The 18653-nt window shown below is 33.9% G+C and overlaps 2 protein-coding genes across 2 annotated transcripts; one reads left to right on the top strand and one right to left on the bottom strand.

Moving 5' to 3' along the window:
* Positions 1–5489, top strand: LOC110695399 (probable pyridoxal 5'-phosphate synthase subunit PDX2). Its single transcript, XM_021872635.1, has 7 exons — positions 1–231; positions 420–547; positions 965–1052; positions 1371–1444; positions 2000–2188; positions 4993–5090; positions 5172–5489. Exons 1-7 carry the CDS (start codon positions 180–182, stop codon positions 5314–5316), a joined length of 774 nt encoding a protein of 257 aa, XP_021728327.1. The 5' UTR covers positions 1–179; the 3' UTR covers positions 5317–5489.
* A 160-nt stretch (positions 5490–5649) lies between these two features.
* Positions 5650–13587, bottom strand: LOC110695398 (beta-galactosidase 8-like). Its single transcript, XM_021872634.1, has 19 exons — positions 12882–13587; positions 12689–12784; positions 12246–12358; positions 12027–12093; positions 11812–11904; positions 11447–11590; positions 11240–11328; positions 10908–11013; positions 10489–10576; positions 10146–10264; positions 9408–9572; positions 8902–9104; positions 8666–8775; positions 7933–8042; positions 7714–7827; positions 7317–7415; positions 6504–6715; positions 6069–6402; positions 5650–5962 (listed from the first exon to the last, which is right to left on the bottom strand). The coding sequence occupies exons 1-19, from the start codon at positions 13050–13052 to the stop codon at positions 5855–5857; spliced, it is 2541 nt and encodes an 846-aa protein (XP_021728326.1). The 5' UTR covers positions 13053–13587; the 3' UTR covers positions 5650–5854.
* Between the last annotated feature and the right edge of the window lie 5066 nt (positions 13588–18653).

The raw sequence follows: 18653 nt of genomic DNA, 5'->3' as shown, positions 1-18653 counted from the left end.
TTGAGCCTTTGAGGGCGGCATGAGAGGCATTAGAAGCAGCTACGACTTATAAAAACAAAAAACGAACGGCTTCAACATTTGCTTCATTCTCCACTCCTCAATTTTCATTATTAAATTACTCCTAATTTCTCATTTTCTCCTTCTTTTTCACTGCTAATCAAACGAAAATAAAATCAAATATGGCAATTGGTGTTCTTGCTTTCCAGGGTTCTTTTAACGAACACATAGCAGGTATTTTTCTGTATATTTTCTTCCTTTTTAAAAAACTTATTTTGCTGTATTCTGTGGTTTCTAGTTAGTATGACAGTTATCCGTTACGACTTGAGATCAAATCCCGTCTACGTCTTTACCCGATTAAGGGTAGGGACAAAGCAATTTAATGTTTTATGTCATAATTGTATTGAATTTTGTATGTGTAGCGCTGAGGAGGGTTGGAGTGAAAGGAGTGGAAATTAGGAAGCCAGAACAATTAGAGAATGTTGCTGCCCTTATCATTCCTGGGGGTGAAAGTACCACCATGGCTAAACTTGCCGAGTTAAACAACATGGTATATCTCTTTTCTATAATTTTAATCTTTTTTTGAATTGGGTTTCTTTGCTTTTATTTATGATGTTTCATTTTAACTGGGGTTGCTTTAATTTTGTTTAATGATTTATGATTATTGATTGGTTTCTAAATTTGAAGTGGGAAAGTTGTTACCTTTTTTAATTTTATTTTTAGTTGATTGTGGGATTACAATTTAGAAAGAAGTAATTAGTTTGTCTTTTTTTGAATTGGGTTTTCTTTGCTTTTATTTATGATGTTTCATTTTAACTGGGGTTGCATTAATTTTGTTTAATGATTTATGGTTTTTGATGGGTTTCTAAATTTGAAGTGGGAAAGCTGTAATCTTTTATAATTTTATTTTTAGTTAACTGTGGGATGAGAATTCAGAAAGAAGTAATTAGTTTGATTGTGTTCACAGTTTCCTGCATTGAGGGAGTTTGTCAAGATGGGCAAGCCAGTATGGGGAACTTGTGCAGGGCTGATTTTCTTGGCAAATAAAGTTATTGGTATACTTATCTCTTATCAATATTATCTCTTAATTGTCAATTAGAGATACCTTTTCTGTATATTCAAGGCATGTATGTATCCCCTTAGATTTTACTTTCAAGGAGGAATGACAATGATTGAATGAGCTTAATAATTCTTAAATTGTTGGCAAATGTTCAACACAACAATACCGAAGTCTTAATCCCAAAAGAATGGGGTTGTTTGCATAAATTGAGAATCTATCTCTGGTGGTTGCCTTCAAAATCTAGATTGGCACAGCTAGGGTGTTTTAGAAGATATTATAATTATGGAATACTAAAAGGACTTGTAATTTTCAGGCCAGAAAACTGGTGGGCAGGAACTTGTTGGTGGCCTTGATTGCACAGTCCACAGAAATTTCTTTGGCAGTCAGGTAGTTTTGGATCTCTGTTGGTTATTTTGGTAATATGAAAGTTTGCATGTTCGGCTGAATTTGCATTTTATTGCTGGTTTTACCTACTTTCTTATCTCTCATCTTTATTTAAAAGATTGATGAAGCTGCATTTTTCAATGTGGCTTTTCTGTGATGGATCTGATGGAGAAGTGGTGATTTTAATGCATTATTTGATACCTATGTTATGCATTTTCTGCAGTTTAGAGGGCTGATAATTTTAGACTGAAAGGATGTGGTGTCTAGAGTGTAAATTGATAACCTCAGGCTGTTCTTGTTAGCGTGATTTTACCTTGCTTGAATAATACAGTTGAGTTTACGAGTAGTTATCTTTACTTGAATTTTTAGGCATTTTGGAGCTTCAACTTGTTTTATTTTTCTATTATACTTGTAAATCCTGCCATGTGTAAGATTCTTATAAGTTTGATGGGTGTAGCATTTGGATTTCATTAAACTAACCAAGCACTTTTGAACTCTGTTATTTTGCTGACTTATATCTTTTGTGGATCTTAAGATAATAGAGTTTCATTCTTGCAGATACAAAGTTTTGAGGAAGAGATCCCTGTGCCGTATATTGCAGATAAAGAAGGTGGTCCTCTAGGTTTTCGTGCTTTATTCATCCGTGCTCCTGCTATCCTTGAAGTTGGCTCAGAAGTTGAAGTTTTGGCAGAAGTTCCTATTCCTGACAAAGTTAAGAATTCAGACATGATAAAGGAGATTCAAGAGGTTAGTGCATACTTCATATAATATTTTCCCCCATTTCTATTTTAAGGGTGGAACATTTTTCTTTTCTATGAGGGCTAGGTAATTTGATTTTGATATTTGTTACTTTTGGATACTTGTGGGACAGTAAAAGAGTTAAAAGAATCTTTAAAAGGAGTTTATAGTAGCCAGTTACCTATCTTCAAGTTCCTCTTGTCAGTCGAGCTAAAATTTGACTTGTCTGAGAGGACTTTTGAAGATAGCAGGTTTGAACCCTTGACAAGGAGCAGGTCTTGATCTCAACCGCAGGTCCCAAAGAATTTGAATCTAGGCCAGATGAAGGGGTGCTATTTATGCTTTTATGGTTTGAACATCCAAGGGTCCTTTCTGCTATAATTCTTGATAACTGTCGAAAACCACCTCCTTTTTATATTTGATGTGTTGTTGGCCCTACAAGATCATCCTAATACATAGGGCCTTCAGATGCATTGATGTCTAAGAAGTGGTCCTTTGTACATATGTTTGAGGAGTTCTCTGGTCCCCTTGGAAACAAGTTTTAATTTAGAGCATGTTTGTTAAGAGTGTTTTTGTGTTAGAAACAAATTCAATTAAACCATTCTTGTTACCAAGTCTTTGGTTAGAATGTTTGAGTAAAAGCTAGCATTACCTAGGAGTAATGGTTTTCACCGGTTTATCACCTCTCTAAAACCTAAGGTAACAGTTGCCTTTATCCTCATATAAAAAGAAAGACAGTAAGGTTTAAGTGATTCCTTTCCATGGTTAAACTAAACCAATAAAAAGGTAAAAGATTTATGATTCATTTCCTCGCTCTTATTTGTTTCCTTTCCATCCATTTCCAATATTAATACCAAACGCCTCCTTATTGTAGTTAGAGGCTGCTCAACCATTGGGTCAGGTTCATTTAGGGATTAGTAGCCCTAGCCCATAGCCATTTCAAGCCATGGATTCTGACATGCAAGAGCTTACTATCTTTTTTTTTCCCTTTTGTTTTCATCTTTTGGAAAATGATTAATTTAACGTGACATATAATATGAAATCCTTCCATTAGTCTTTGAACTTGTGAATCAAGAAGGTTTGTGAAACAATCGTGGGGTTTGGAACCATTTGAGAACAACATTGAAGAATTATCTCTCACCAATTTTTTTTACTCTTACCTTTCCTTTGGATTATAAAATGCCCATATATACTCTCTCTATCCTTCCAATAAATGCCCATATATACTCGTCTTATGACATATTTTACTTTATGTATAAAAAAAGTCTTCCAAACCACCTCTCTTTCCCATTCTTTCTCCTCGCGGTCCCCTTCCTTCATTATTTCTATCTCTCCATCTAATGATCCCTTTCCCTCTATCTCTCTCACTTGCATTTTTTTTCTTACGCTACAAAAAACCTGTACGAGCTACACCGCCTTACTAAAAACTACTTCGCCTGATTCTTTTAGGTTGAAAGTTGAAACAATTTCCAATTTAGGAATAGGCGTGTTATTTGGAAGAAGTCAAGCTTAGAAAGTTTAAATAAAGTACCAAAATTACCTCACCCCTTTTACTAACACTCTCTACTCAATGGATTAATTTTGCAAATCCCATACCCCTTTCCTTTTCTCTCTCTTACTAAATTTGTGTGTCATTTGGTTTAGTTGCAAACTTGCAACTTAAAAGAATTGATTAGGAGTATTATCATGTGAGCCTAACCCTGAGTGGATATTTTTCTGTAGATGAAGGAAGTGCTTTATTAATCTCGATCTCAACAGGTTCTCTTGGCAACAACCCTTTAAAGAGGAGAAACTGTTAAAATGGGTTACATAAGATTGCAAATGAACTTTTGATAAGTAGTGGATGGTAATGGAGTAATTATCGGATGAAGAAAGAAAGGAGCTAGGGAACAGGGATATTAATTTAAGAAGTCATTAGAAGTTATAAAATTTTGGTGGATAATATCTGAATGTTAATGAGGCTATATTTGAGAGTTATTGAGAGAAATGAGTGTGGAAATATAGAGGAGATAGAAAGGGGGTTGTTTATAGAAACTCGTGGGAAAGGAGAACATGGAGGAAAAGAAAGAGGGGGATCTTAGACATTGGAATTTGGAATTTTGGACAAATGCTTAGCTGCATATTATCTTCCAAAGACTTTGGTGACGTCCAGAGTATTGTCGGGTGATCGTACATGTTGCTCTCTATTAGATGAGCTTCGTGTGAGGGTCTTGAAGTCTGTAACCTAATCGAATCGGCTGAGGGAAGGCACACTACAAGAGGTTTATAATATTCATATTAGGTTCATAATCAATTATGTATAGATCCGTATTTGATGTTTCTCCGCAAATATATTTACATCAAATTCCAAGAGCTGATCCATACTTGTATCGACCCTTTATGATTAATTTACATTAAGCTGCAAGCCAATTACATTAATTGTGCTAATTAATAGCAGTTTCCAGCTAAACATATCAATTACTTAATTTAGCTAGCAAATCATTATCTGTATCAAATCCTATAAACTATTGTTAAGAGTAGTAATGCATGTTGTTTGAAGGACATACTTCCAACAGGCATTTTTGTTGCTGATGATTGATATGCAAAATTATGGACTCCTGTCATGAAAAGAGTGGAAATTCGGAAACCCTTTTTGTTCAAAGGGCCAACCTTTGTGCAAAAGAATACAAGTAATAGTATATGGTTAATGTTGCTTGTTATCTGTTTTTGACGAAATCATCAAGTATTGATAAATAATGTGATTTTCTGAATAGTTGGTCATTTTCATGTCATAATTGTCATCATACCTGATGAACTTGATTGAATTTCTGTAGGTGAATCTTGAATCTGTAAACAAAGTGGCTGTAGCTGTAAAGCAAGGAAATTTGCTAGGAACGTCCTTCCATCCTGAATTGACTGCTGACAGTAGATGGTAACTATTGGACTTATCCGAGGTTTTTTTTTTTAACTTGTCTATTGAAAGTCACAAGAATAAATTTATTGCTGTTTACAGGCATTTGTACTTCATAAAAATGGTAAACGACCTTAGAGAAGAGACCATGACTGATACAGAGTCCGAGACTTCAAGCAGTATCATCAAAGCAGGAGACTTGAATTCCTTGCAAGATACAAAGATTGAACTCCCCATATATTCTTAGCACTCTCTTGTAGCCTGCTTCTAATTTAAAGATTTATTAGGATAATCTTATGAAGATATAGGTTACTTATTTTTCACTTTGAAATGATTGTCCATATTCGATATGTGCTCACACGGTCACACCAACAGAAGTTGGCTTCATTAATTTTTCAAGGGTTTTGTCAATGTCAATCATATTGTTGGCTTCATCATAATTATCTAGGGATTTGTCAATGCCAATTTGATATAACTAAACTATTGCAATGCACTACAAAGGCGATCTCAGCTGCTAAATCATTTTCCCAAATTCCCAAAGGTAATATCATAATCACACCAGCAAACCTAGTTGATTGGCACCCAGAAGATCGGATATGTTTACTTGATTAAGAAGATGTTGAAGTATCACTAACATCTTCAAAACGTATTTGGTTTCATTACTTGATATACGTTCCATTTGAAAATAATGTGAAAGAATGTACAAATGGGAGTCGTTATTTAACAAAGTATAAGAGGATGATGCTTGTGCTTTGGTCCCCACAAATTGGTAAGATGCTAGCAAACTATCCACAAATAGCCTCTACAGCTAAACTTTTCTTCACTCCACTACATGGATCACCAAATGTGTCGATGGACACTCCAATCTTGCAACTGCGAGCTCCAACACAGGCCTGTATGAAAAATTTGATGGTCAGAGTCAGATATAAACTAAAATTTGTGACGCACATACGAGTTCTAGAAAAGGATTGGAAGAACACAAGGAATGTGATGGCCCACCTTCTTCACAATTGGCAGTGCTTGGAAGCTCCTGCATTTACCATGTGTATAACTCCCACAAGAACCTTGAGGAGTACCAAAGCTTGCAAATTTGATTGAAGAAATAACTTGATGTGGTGCAGGGCACTCTAGCAAAAGCATAGGCCCTAATTTCTTGTCTGTTTGATCTGTATCCCACATATCAACAGGCGCTGGATGGGTCTCTGATACATGTGAGCACATGCTTCCAACTTGCTTAGTGGCGATAGATATCTTTGTGGGATTTCCGCCAATCTCTTCAAACACCACAAGAACATTGCCACTCGGTTTTACCCATGAACGAGGTACATGATACCTGTAATTCATAAAAAATAAAGATGCAGGTTCATGATTCTAAGTTTTTAGTACTTGTAGATAATTCACTTGGGTGAAAAGGAAAGTACTCCTGGTGCTTACAATTGCTGGGGAGGTTTTCCACAATTTTTGAGACATTTGTCCGATTTATAAGGCCCTCTGTAATCACAATGGTCACTGCAACCACCACTTGGCGAGCTCAAAGTTGGCCAATACCGTCCTATGCTTTGCCCATTCACCCATGCCTCACCTTTTCCCATCCCAGTGAAGTCCAGAGCAAGTGGGTCATTCCCATCAGGAGCACTGAATGATGTCTGAGTAAGTAATTATTTTCAGAATAAGCATCCCATAATTACAAAAATTCACATTATTAAGAGATTAGCTGGCCATCTCTTCTATGGCTTCACATCTTAGATTCTTAGTGTCATATAGATTGTCTAAGCATGTAGCACTTTCAATTACAAGTAATTATGTTAAAAGATACGCATGTATTCCCTGCATCCAGATGAATAGATTGAACAATACATCTTCTTTGACATTTAGCCAACTTGAATAATAAGCAATAATGTCACCGAAACACCAGGTATTTGAGTTACTTTACTGAGAGGTTGGACACTCTTACTCAGTGAGTCAGTGCTGCAGTTATTTGGCATAGACAGATTTTTGTTAAGTATATACTTCAGATATAATACACTTCTCTAACTTATGAATTCTTACCCAATTATATATAAAGCAAATATATATATATATATATAAAGCAGGGTAGTCAAAACTCGATGACAGATGAGCATGTAAATGATGGTACCATATGCAAATATTCAATAAATTATTGCAATTTCTTGAAGAATGAGAATTATTTTTAACTGTTAGATAATTTAGCTGTTGCTCATAAATGAAGTGAGAATATAAGATTACCTTGTACCATGTTAGGGGCTGGTTCTTAGGGAAGGCTGATGAATCCCAATTAGAGGAACCTCCACTGGCTAAATCTAAGTCTTCACCTTTTAGTCCAACCTGAAATTTTATAAAGAGAAGAATACGTGTGATTCGAACATCCAGAAATGGAAATTCACTATCTATGGAATAGACTGCTGAACATGTTTCCACTCCTTTTGTCTTTGCCACTTTATTCTTTTTCTTTTTCTATTTTCTTTTCTCTACTTTTCCTTTTGCTTCAGCTTTATAAAGCTTGACTGCTTTCGTATAAAAAGGGAAGACATCATATCCAGCCACTTATCTATATTTTGTATAGCTACCTTATTAAATATATTTCACTGAGAAGCAGAAAATTACTCAAGGTAAGAAGATAAACCTGATATGTCCATGACTGAGAAGAGAGATCTAAAGTAAGGCCACCATTAGAGCTTCTAAAGGATGCAGGACCAGTAACACCAGCACCCGCTAAATCAAAAAATGCTCCATAATTCTGCAAAAAATCATGGATTTAACAGAGAGTCAAAATTGACACTATTCACTATTGTATATGTTTGGTTGTTCTCAGAAATTTATCAAAGTACTATTAGTTACTAACCGCAAGTCCCACAGTCAAGCTAAGGAGATCAATTGCGTTGTTTCCTGTGTTAAGTGTTGCAGGAATGTCCACTGAAATCTTATGATCTCCTGTCGGGGAATACCTGGTAGCTGGCCACAAGTCCAGTAAACAAAGCATTATCATCATAGAAAGAACAAGGTGACTAAAGACAAGAATACTTCTGGAAGCAAGTTCAATATTCTAAATTAACCTAAATGTTGCTTTAAAACATAATTTTGTTATGCATTTCAAGTTCGCAGTTGTCATCACTTAATAAAAAATTGGGAACTAAAGGATATCATCACTCTAAAGCGTTGGTTAAAATTTAGACAAGATGCAAAAGGATTTTCACCTTAGAATATTAACACCTAAATCCAAATTCTAATTTTATGTAACACACAAACTTTCAATTTACTAAGCAAGCCTGCTTCATAATAAAAATTAATACTTCCTCTGTTTCTTTTTAGCAGACACGTTTCTTTAGTCACGTTTGCCAATGCACAAATTCATCTTTAATATCTTTAATTATCGATAAATAAAAATTATAAAAAGTTGATATTTTGAAAATATACATTGTGACAAATCTAACAAGATCTCACTTGACTATATTTTTCTTCACATATAAATCACAAAACATGGTCAAAGGGAAGTGTGTGAATAGTGCTAAAGTCAAAACGTGTCAACTAATAAAAAACGGAGGTAGTAGTAGTGATTACAAAGCTGTAATTTCTACCTGCAAGCTTCCCGTTAATGAAAACGTGAAGGCCATGACCAAGTGATTGAATATGAAGAACAGTCTGAGATCCATTCTGAAGGTAGGGTTCATCACCTTTGATAGTAATGCTGTAATACATTAAGTTCAGGTTTCAAAGATATCCCAAGCCACTCAACAATGGTGATAAAGATGATATATATGCCACTGATAACTCAGCAATATTTTTAGACCAAGCAACGACTTGAATACAATACCTTGATGAATACCACAAGTAGTCACTTTTGTCAGCTGTAGTATTTATTTGCTCCAGTAGGCCAGATTTTACAAAGGCTTGCGTCTTTGATATACCTACTGGTTCTCGAAACCAACTCCATGTTGACTGGATATCTCCAGAAGAATCAAGGTTGTATTTTAGAGATTGAGGAATGAATTTTGGAAGCATGGCCATAGAATTTATCTGGCACAAGAAAATTTCAATCAAGTGTCATCTGTCTGCTTGGTATATGTAGGAATCTATAGCAATTCCAATCGAGCAATGAACAGCTTGGAACAATTAACAGAACCAAACTAGTCTGGATAAGAATTACTTGAGGTGCCCAGATATTCACAGAAAAAATGCCTCCATGGAATACAAGATTTTATAAATACATGCTGAGCAGTAACGAATTTCTACTTTCTTTTCCAAACAGATCCTCTTAAAAAAGTTGTTTTTCCATTCTTAGATAAAAGTAATAAGATGTTATTGACAAATAAAACACACCTTTGCAGTATTGAGCACCACATTTTTGCAGTCAGGCAAGATGCTCACTGACCATGCAGGTAAGTGATATGAGTTGCCATTGAATTTCACTGTTGCATCAGAATGTGTATCCGTATTGGCCAGAAATGCGGAACACAATCCTGATTGTGTTTTGTATACCGTGGCCTGAAAAAGAGAAACTCTATGAGGTAGAATTCTTTGGAACCTCTAAAGATACAAGAATATATTCAACCAAAAATCATAGTACTGCAAAAGACATAACTTAGAAAATTGACATCATGACCACATTTGACTCTTATGGCAAAGCTCATATAATATTTCGCACTATGTACATGACAATATAACACCCTAGTTAAATGAAAATTTTTATCATAAATCACAGCCTGTAGTTTGGTTAATAGCCAAAAAGATTAAAAAGGATTTTGCTTGCAATCAAACACAAAAGTTTTTATGATGAATGTATTATATTGGTACTGGTATATTCTTCAAAGAGGTATGTCAATGAAGCAAGTTGACACTGCTTTAGCTACCTTAGATGACTCTACTTAACCACACAATATAAATATGACATAATATATTAGTGTCTCCTGGGCATAAGTAAATGGTCAAGCTTCTAGAAACTAGCAATGGATTTGAAAGAGAGAGAACATAATTACATAACTTAAGCACGAGAAGTCTACAACACAAAGATAGAAAAAGAGCATATTTCGCTGTTAAAGCTGTAATGATGGATCATACCTCCAAATTTGCACCTAGAGAAGGGTATGTGGGATCAGTTGCCACCATTGCTGCCTCACAGAGCTTTATTGCCTTATGCACATCTTTTAGGTGGCCCCATTTTGGCTGCCTAATAATGCCTGAGTTTTATTTTTAGATGTAAAAACAAGCAACAAAGATGTCAATTCCTTTCAACTTTTATGTGCAATACAAAGTATCTTTCAACTTATATAGCGCCTATATGAGAATTTATATTTTTGTAGTTGCAGCAACATTTCCTCTACATTATTGGCTTAAGTGGAGTAAAATGATGCTTTGAATTGAATAAAATCTATTGCATTAAGTAAATCATGCATGAACATACCGTACTCATCAATTGGAGCATCATAATCGTAAGTGGTAGTAATGAACGGTCCACCAGAAGTGCGGTCAAAGTTGGTTCCTCCATGGTACTGTTTAATACATAATGAGACATATTAGTATACACTCCTGTATTCTTCAGTGTGTACCCGACTACCCGTGCATTAGCACGGGTTATATCCTTAAAGAAGAAAAGTTTTCTCTGATACTTATTGGGGAAATTTGTGGTGGGTATAAATTGAGGAAGTTTCTTTAATTTGTTTTAAATTTTCTAGATGGTGTGTAGAATTTTAAGACTTGGGTAAGTTGTAGTGAAAACTAACTCTTTTGTTATTAGAGTAAGAATTTTATAATAATTATTTCCTTGTCTCTATGAATAAAGTAGCTCAACTAAGTGAAATGTAATCAGGAGCAGAGTACTACCATGTAATAGTTTTGCATCGATCCTCCTCGTTGATAAAAGCGTGCTACTGCAAAAGCTAGGTCTTCAACAGGTCGATAAGGTATCTTACCACCAAAAGAAGTAAACCTAACACACCAGAAAGGCTAAACCATAAAAATCCTGAAACAATGTACTGAAAGAGAAGTCTATTTCTTGGTATGCAACCCATGCTTATGAATAATAAAATAATCAGGGAATAATTGCTGATTTATTTATACTTTAAGCAAGTCATTAGATATTATTCCAATATACATAAGCCCAAAAGAATTACTATTATTTATGAAAACGAGACAGATTCATAAACCTCACTCACCATCCACTCCAATTTTCAGTCCATAATTTTGGTGATTGGTTGGAGTTTGGTGTAAACTGATCACAGTAAAATCCGTTACACGTGTTGATCTGCGTATAAGGACAATTACAGACACAACAAGCAAGATTAGGGAACTTTTTTCTTTTTTTATTGTTAATCAGAGATTCCAATCAGCATAGCAAACATTTATCAAAGATTCGGGCTTACAATAGGAGCAGGGGCATCTGACTGTTGGCACATAACCCATGGCACCCCTGTATCCAAAGACACCGCCATGTTTGCTGCCCACTTAATGTAAGATTTTCCAGCCGATCCATACGCTGAATCAATATTTCCGTACTCGTTTTCAATCTGTAATTAGCAAAATTATATAAACTATTACTCTGTATCAACTAAACATCCCTATCAAGTATCAACAAACAATCATCATTGACCCATGTCACAAGGACTTTAGTTAGTAAAAAAAACACATTTTTTAATGATTAGATATGTATGATTATGAGATATAGGCTCAACCACCAAAGATTTTTTTCAACAATCATCATAAATTAGTATTGAATTGTGGAACTAACCTGTGACAAGATTATGGGTCCTCCTTGTGAAGCATATAGGTCGTTTTTCTTCATCAAATCCACAATATAGGTGGTGAATCGCTTCATCTCGTCCTATATCACCATCATCCATAATGTATAATGTATAAATATTTTTCAGTGACAATTTTTTTTTTTATACTAGTATATTTACTTGAAAATTATAAATCCAAAACAATAAAGGCTAAGATAGCAACCTTGAATGGCTCATTGTCGGTCCGAAATTTGATCCCAGGAATGAAATGCAACCAAAGAGGAAACCCACTACATCAAACATTTACAAAATTTAGACCCATTAATCATCAAATTTTCCAGAAAACAACATCATGACAAAAATTGTACGAAGTAAAAAGTATATGATTACATTAGTACTAAAACTAGTTAAATTACAAACGAAAATAGTAAATAAAAATTACCCATAATTCCATTCAGCGCAAACATATGGTCCAATCCGAAGATGAACATAAAGCCCAGCTTCACCAACTAATTTGACAAACTTGACTAGATCTTTTCTATCAGAAAAATCATACTGCATTTCCAAAAATGGGATTAATAATTTTAATCAAAAAAAATAATTTAATGGGATTAATAAAAGTATACTCCCATCAATTCCCATAAATTTAATTTGGTACTTCATTAAAAACATCATTTAACTGAAGTTTCCAAAAATGAGAATAACGATAGTCCCAAGTAAAATTTCATCATTTTTTCCAAATTCATACTATTTTTAACTACAACAATAATTTTTTCAAAAAAAAAAAAAAAATAACTACAACAATAATTATAAAAAGCAAAATGATATAGAAATTGCAACTAAAATAAACCCAACAAATACTGTAAAATAAAATAAAAGAAATACCTGGCCTCTAACTGGCTCATGCAAATTCCAAAAAACATAAGTTTCAATTATATCTAATCTTCCATCCTTTGATTTTTGAATGAGGTCCGGCCACATCTGTTTACAAAAATAAATTAGTACATATATAATGTAATGTAACCCGTGACAACAAAATCCCGCGTTGATTGATATAATTAAAAAAACCCGAACAAACCTCGGGTGTGCTACGAGGGTAATGTATGGACCCAGACACAAGAACACGGCGTTTGCCATCAATGACTAAAGCTCGATGATCATAGGTCACATTACTCGCAGCAGCAAACGACGTCGTAGTAACAACACCCAAACAAATCACCATTAACAACATCATCATTTTCTTCTTCATTGTAACCAATTTTTTTTATCAACCCAAAATAGAAACTTTGTTTATGATTTTGGATATTTATAGTAATAATGTAGAGTACTAATTGATGAAAAACCCAGAAAAAAAACTTAAAGATATAATAATAATGTTGAGTTTAAAGCTAAGATAGAAGAGAAATTGAATTAAAGCAAATTGTTGCTTGGCCGCTTTGTTGTACAAAACCCAGGTTAAAAGATAACCCAAAAAATAAAAATACAAAGTGTGAAAGAAAAACACTCAAGCATAAAGCTTAAGACTAAAGACTAAAGAACCCCAGAAAAACTTCTTTTGTTTAAGTGTTCGGCTTTGGCACGTTTATGTGGCGATGTTTATATGCTCTCGAAAACTTGCTACTTTATTCATTCATGAATCGACTTGATAAAAGATGGTTTACGATAAAATGTCGATACGTAAGATATATTAAATAATGTGATATTAATGGGGAATGTTGTATAATGGTGATAGGTGAGTCATGACAATTGAACTGCTACACTAACTAATTATGTTTTAATAGAGATGGGAAGTGAGGTTAAGGAAGCTAATTGGGATTAAGGAGGAAGTAATAGGGTGGAGGAGGGTACAAATTAGTGTGGAGTGGTCCCGCAAGTATATTAAAAATTTAAAATGGTGAGGATGACATAATGGGAGAATTGAAGGATGTTGATAACCAACCACGTGAAGGTGGAGGGTGTGGATTGGGAAAAAAACACTTGCGAAAATGAGTGATGTCTTTCGGTGGGGGGAGGTTAAGTGCAAACGTGGCGACTCGATATGGGGTTCGTAATTATAAAATTAGTACTAGTATTAGGGTGGAATTTGTGTCTATTAACTTTATTTGATATTAACAATTGGAGGTTGGTGCAGTGGTGATTGAGACTATACTTGATAGGGATAATCCGTGTTCAATTCCCCACAATAATAATTGGGAGGGACTGAAACGTAACCACCCAAAACTGATTTTCGAATTCGGATTAGCCCAAAAGGTGAATCCGGACTTACCGTGCCATTTAGACCCATAAAGGATCTAAATGACTCCTAAAACCTTAATCGAACAATTTTTTATCACAAAACAGATAATATTACGCAAATCGAGACATTTCTTGACACGCATATGAGACATTTGCGTTATTTTTTTTTCTAATTTCGAGGTTAGTTTAGTTCCTTAAGACCTACCATGACTCTCAAAACACTAACCGAACAACTTTCGACGCGACACGTAAATCGAGACATTAGATGTTTTAAAGGGTATTATAGTTTTTTCCTGAATTATTTTAACTTAATGAAATAGTTTTTAACGATGTTAGTCACGGTTGGGAAAAAGACCAAACCACGTGTGTACTAATGGAATGACAAAAATTTAGAAGTGTATCAATGAGAAAAGTCAAAACCAGGTTGGTACCAATGAGAATTTCCTTATATTTTATGAATATCCACTTTTTATAATTTTACAATGTTGATAATTAGAGATATTAATTGTTAAAAACACGCGTTGGCAAGCATGATAATAGAAAGGTGTCAACTAAAAAAACAGAGGAAGTATTAAAGATTGAATCAACGCATTGACAAGAATAAAATGAGAACTGTTGTATTTAAAATAAAACAAAGGAAATATATATTTTTTTTTTAAAAAATATTTTTTTGGTTTACACTAACTTTTATATGTGGCTACTCACTAGTCACATGATGTGATTAGTTATTATGGGAGTTACCCTACTTTGTCAGTGTTTTGGGGTTAACTCCATTATTACAGGAGTTAATCCGTCATTGTGTTATAAGGATTATTTGTTCAGTGTTATAGGGGTTACTTTGTCGATGTTACAAGGGTTACTTTGTTCTTTTGCGCGTAGCCACACAATGTGGTAAAGCTGATTAAAACTAGCCCAGTCCGCTAGCCTGACCTGATTTTGGGCAACATTTGTTGGCCCGAATTGGGCTCGGCCTGACCATATTTTTTTTGGCATAGGCTTGGGAATGCATTTTTACGCTATTTTAATTCATTTTTTTTGCCCAACGTGAAAAGCCCGCACAGCCCGACCTGAGAAATGGACATATTTTTTTATGCCTTGGCTCGGCCTGCTCATTGATCAGGTCTAGGATGTGGCCAATTGCACAAAAAACACATTGTTTTGTTGATCCATTTTGATTGTTGACACTATTTATGATTATCTTTTACTATGATTTATAGCTATGACAAAACATAATCATATGAGATCTTAAATGATGATATTTAATTTATATTCTTATAAAATTAATTTTTCATTTTAATATTTATTTATTCATAATTATTGGAAAAAAAATGTTAACAAATTAAAAGAACAGAAGGAGCTAACAAGAAGGAGCTAAAATGCTAATGTAGAATAGTTTATAGTGGCATTAAATTGGACGATATACAGATTGAATTTAAGGTGAGATTTTCACTTATGCACCATTTGATATGACATGCCGAATTGCCGACACTGAAGAACTAGAAATAGAGGAAAGTTAGGCATTTACAAATGCATAACAAGGGGTATTCATGTAATTATACATATGTACAAACGAATGCATATTCTAGTATCATTGAATGATCAAATGGTACCACTGAATATATAGTGATATTATATATGCACATAATGGTATTATATATGCATTTAGTTATACAAAATTTATACATAAAAAGTACCACTGAGGATTCAATGGTACCATATATGTCACACCCCAATAATTCTCTCTTAAAAACATGTGAGAAACCTGTATATAACCTAAACAATTACAAGAGAATTACTGGTGTGCTACCGCCACGTGTTCAAACGTTAAGGCTATCTCAGAAATTTGCAGCGGAAAACCAAACAGTTTTAAATAAACCTCAAAACAAAGGAATTAAATCAAAATAAGTATTACAAGTTGGAACCATTAAGGCCCTTATTCAAAACCCAGTAAAAATAGTAAGTGATTAAATTCAGAGTTTCAAATAAATTCAAACCCAAAAGAATTAGTGTGAACTAAAATCGAATTAAAATAAATTCAAACTTTGCAAAATAAATAATATGGAAACAACCAACTCTCTACTCAAGATCCCACAACCCTGATGAATGCTGCATGTGTAAGAACCTGTGGTTATTCTACTCCCCAATATTACAAGTGTAAAAATTGGATCGTCACAGGGTCATTGAAAGGCGAAGGCCATGACCAAAGAAAGACACACACAAAAGCACGCAGTCAGCAAAGCTGAGTACATACAAGCTGCGAAAAGAAATTGAGAAAATACTTAACATGCTACTAATATTCAAGTACAAGCATCATTAAATATAGACTCAATTCACGACTCGATTATCAAATTTATTAAGACCTCACTAATAAATATTAATTGACTCGTTTATTTATTTCATTAAATTTAGCAATAGACAAGGTTGTCCAACCCATGTCCCATTTGGAACATCAATAAAGAAAAACCCCATGCCTCCTTTCGAAAACATCAATAAACATCCAACGACCACGGGCGCGACTCCGTGACCGTAGTTAGTATGAGATCTCACCTAACTCCTAGTTTTAGAAAAATAATATTTGAAAGAAGAGACTTGTAGATCAAACAGCCTCGATAAAAGTACACGGCTAATACCCCATGTACCCCAACCCCTGATTGTCATTACTCCAGATGTGCACCATTCTAGAGTTTTATTGCTCATCCATCTTGCCTTTACGTGATTTACAGGTTTAGACTTAGTGATGACTCTTATACATATCAATACAAACATCCCAAAAGCAATTCAATCAAACATGGCAAATTCTCAATTTAGATTTTTAATTTATTAGTGACAAACAACATTTATTAATTATTCCATTACTACCTCGGTGTATAAACACCTTGAGTGCTTAAGACACCCCAAAACCTTAACCTCGTCTTACAAGACTTGAATTTCTCCTTTACTCATCCTGTTTACATAATCATGAACGAGTAATAATTTGATCTTTACACCAATCACATACCTTTGCCTTTAAACGCACCTTGTAAAGCACAAACAATACTTGCATTATCAACTAGTGCACATCATTTGAAATTCACAATGTATAACCAAACAATTTAACCCAGTCAATTCTATACATGATACTAAGTTCTCGATCCGTCCTTAAACAAACACCTACAAGCAAGGTTTCGTATCTTGTACGTACCTTGTGTAAACAATCCGGTTGGCCACTTTAAAACTAGAAGTTGCCTTCTACAAAGTCCTCTCCTAAACCAAACAATTAGGAATAAATCAATACCAAAGCAATTAAAAATTACAGCAATACTAAACTACTTTAAAACCTCTTAAATTACCAAAATAAAGTCTTTAGATTGTCCCCAAAAATCAAAGTTAGTAATATAACATCCCAACTTTAAGTTTACATGTTAGAATTATGAAAATATAGTGTTTTATATCAAATTACAGCAACTTTAAAGTGGGTAAATAAATCTGGAATTTTGTTTTAAATATATAAAATAACCCCATAAGCATAATTACTTGAAATAGTCATTATATAGCAAGTTAGTGTGTTAAAAACCCAAGAATATAACAATTCAATGCAATTAGAGGCTTCAAAATAAAAGGTATGAAATCTGAAAATTATTTTTAAAGTTAGAATATCAAGTTCAAAGCTTTTTCAATCACAAAATACTCACAATAATTATTTTATAGGTTTAGAAGCATAAAAACATGAAATTAACACTACTTGTTCATAAAAATTGAAACTTTAATAAATCTGAAAATTTATTTATGATTAAGATAATTGTATTTTAATGTAATTTAAACATAGTATGATTAGATAGTTTGTTTAACACGTAATCAAGCCTTAAAACATGAAAAATCAACGTTTTAAACCCTAAAATATGCAAAATACATAATCTGAAATTTTATTTAATAATTTAGACATACAAAATCCATAAATTCATAATCTTTTGTAATTTATACATACTATTAAAGCCTAATAACAATAATTTTATAATTGAAATCAAATAAAGATTGAATCTTTAATCAAATTAATAAGAAATAAAGGAAGAGAAATAAGAGGAAGGAGAAGAGGGGAGAGCAAACTGCAGGTGCGGCGGCAGGGGGGCGCGGCGGCGGTTAGGTGGCGCGGCGGCAGCAGGGGAAAGCTTCGGCTTTTCTCTTTTTTTTTTCTTTGCTGAATGTCGTGAAGAGGGAGGAAGAAGAAAGTGAGGGTTTTTTTTTTTTTTTTTTCTTTAAATCTCACGTAAGAGGAGTAGGGGGATTAAGGTGGGTTTTTTTTTATAAAAGTTGGGCCTAAATTCCTAACCCAAATAGAATTAGGAGTAGGAACTTGCAATTTGGGCTTGAATAAGAGGAATTAAGTGTTTGGACTAATCACAACTTAGTAATTTTAGTTTGAAAATAATTAAAATCTTAATACTTTATCTCAAATAAAATTCATACTTATAAAATAAAAAAATATAAAAATATTTGTAAAATAAATACTAAATAAATACATTATTATTAAATTGAAAACATGGGGGATTACAATATAAACTTTCAGTGGAACATTCAACATGTGGCCCCCCGTCATGTGATACAATCCGACCAAAAAATAGGTGGGGTCCACCTACAG

The sequence above is a fragment of the Chenopodium quinoa genome, unplaced genomic scaffold (assembly GCF_001683475.1).
Source record: "Chenopodium quinoa cultivar QQ74 unplaced genomic scaffold, ASM168347v1, whole genome shotgun sequence".
Taxonomy (NCBI): Eukaryota; Viridiplantae; Streptophyta; class Magnoliopsida; order Caryophyllales; family Amaranthaceae; genus Chenopodium; species Chenopodium quinoa.
Note: the sequence above shows the minus strand (reverse complement) of the source record. Positions and strands in the feature narration are given on the sequence as shown.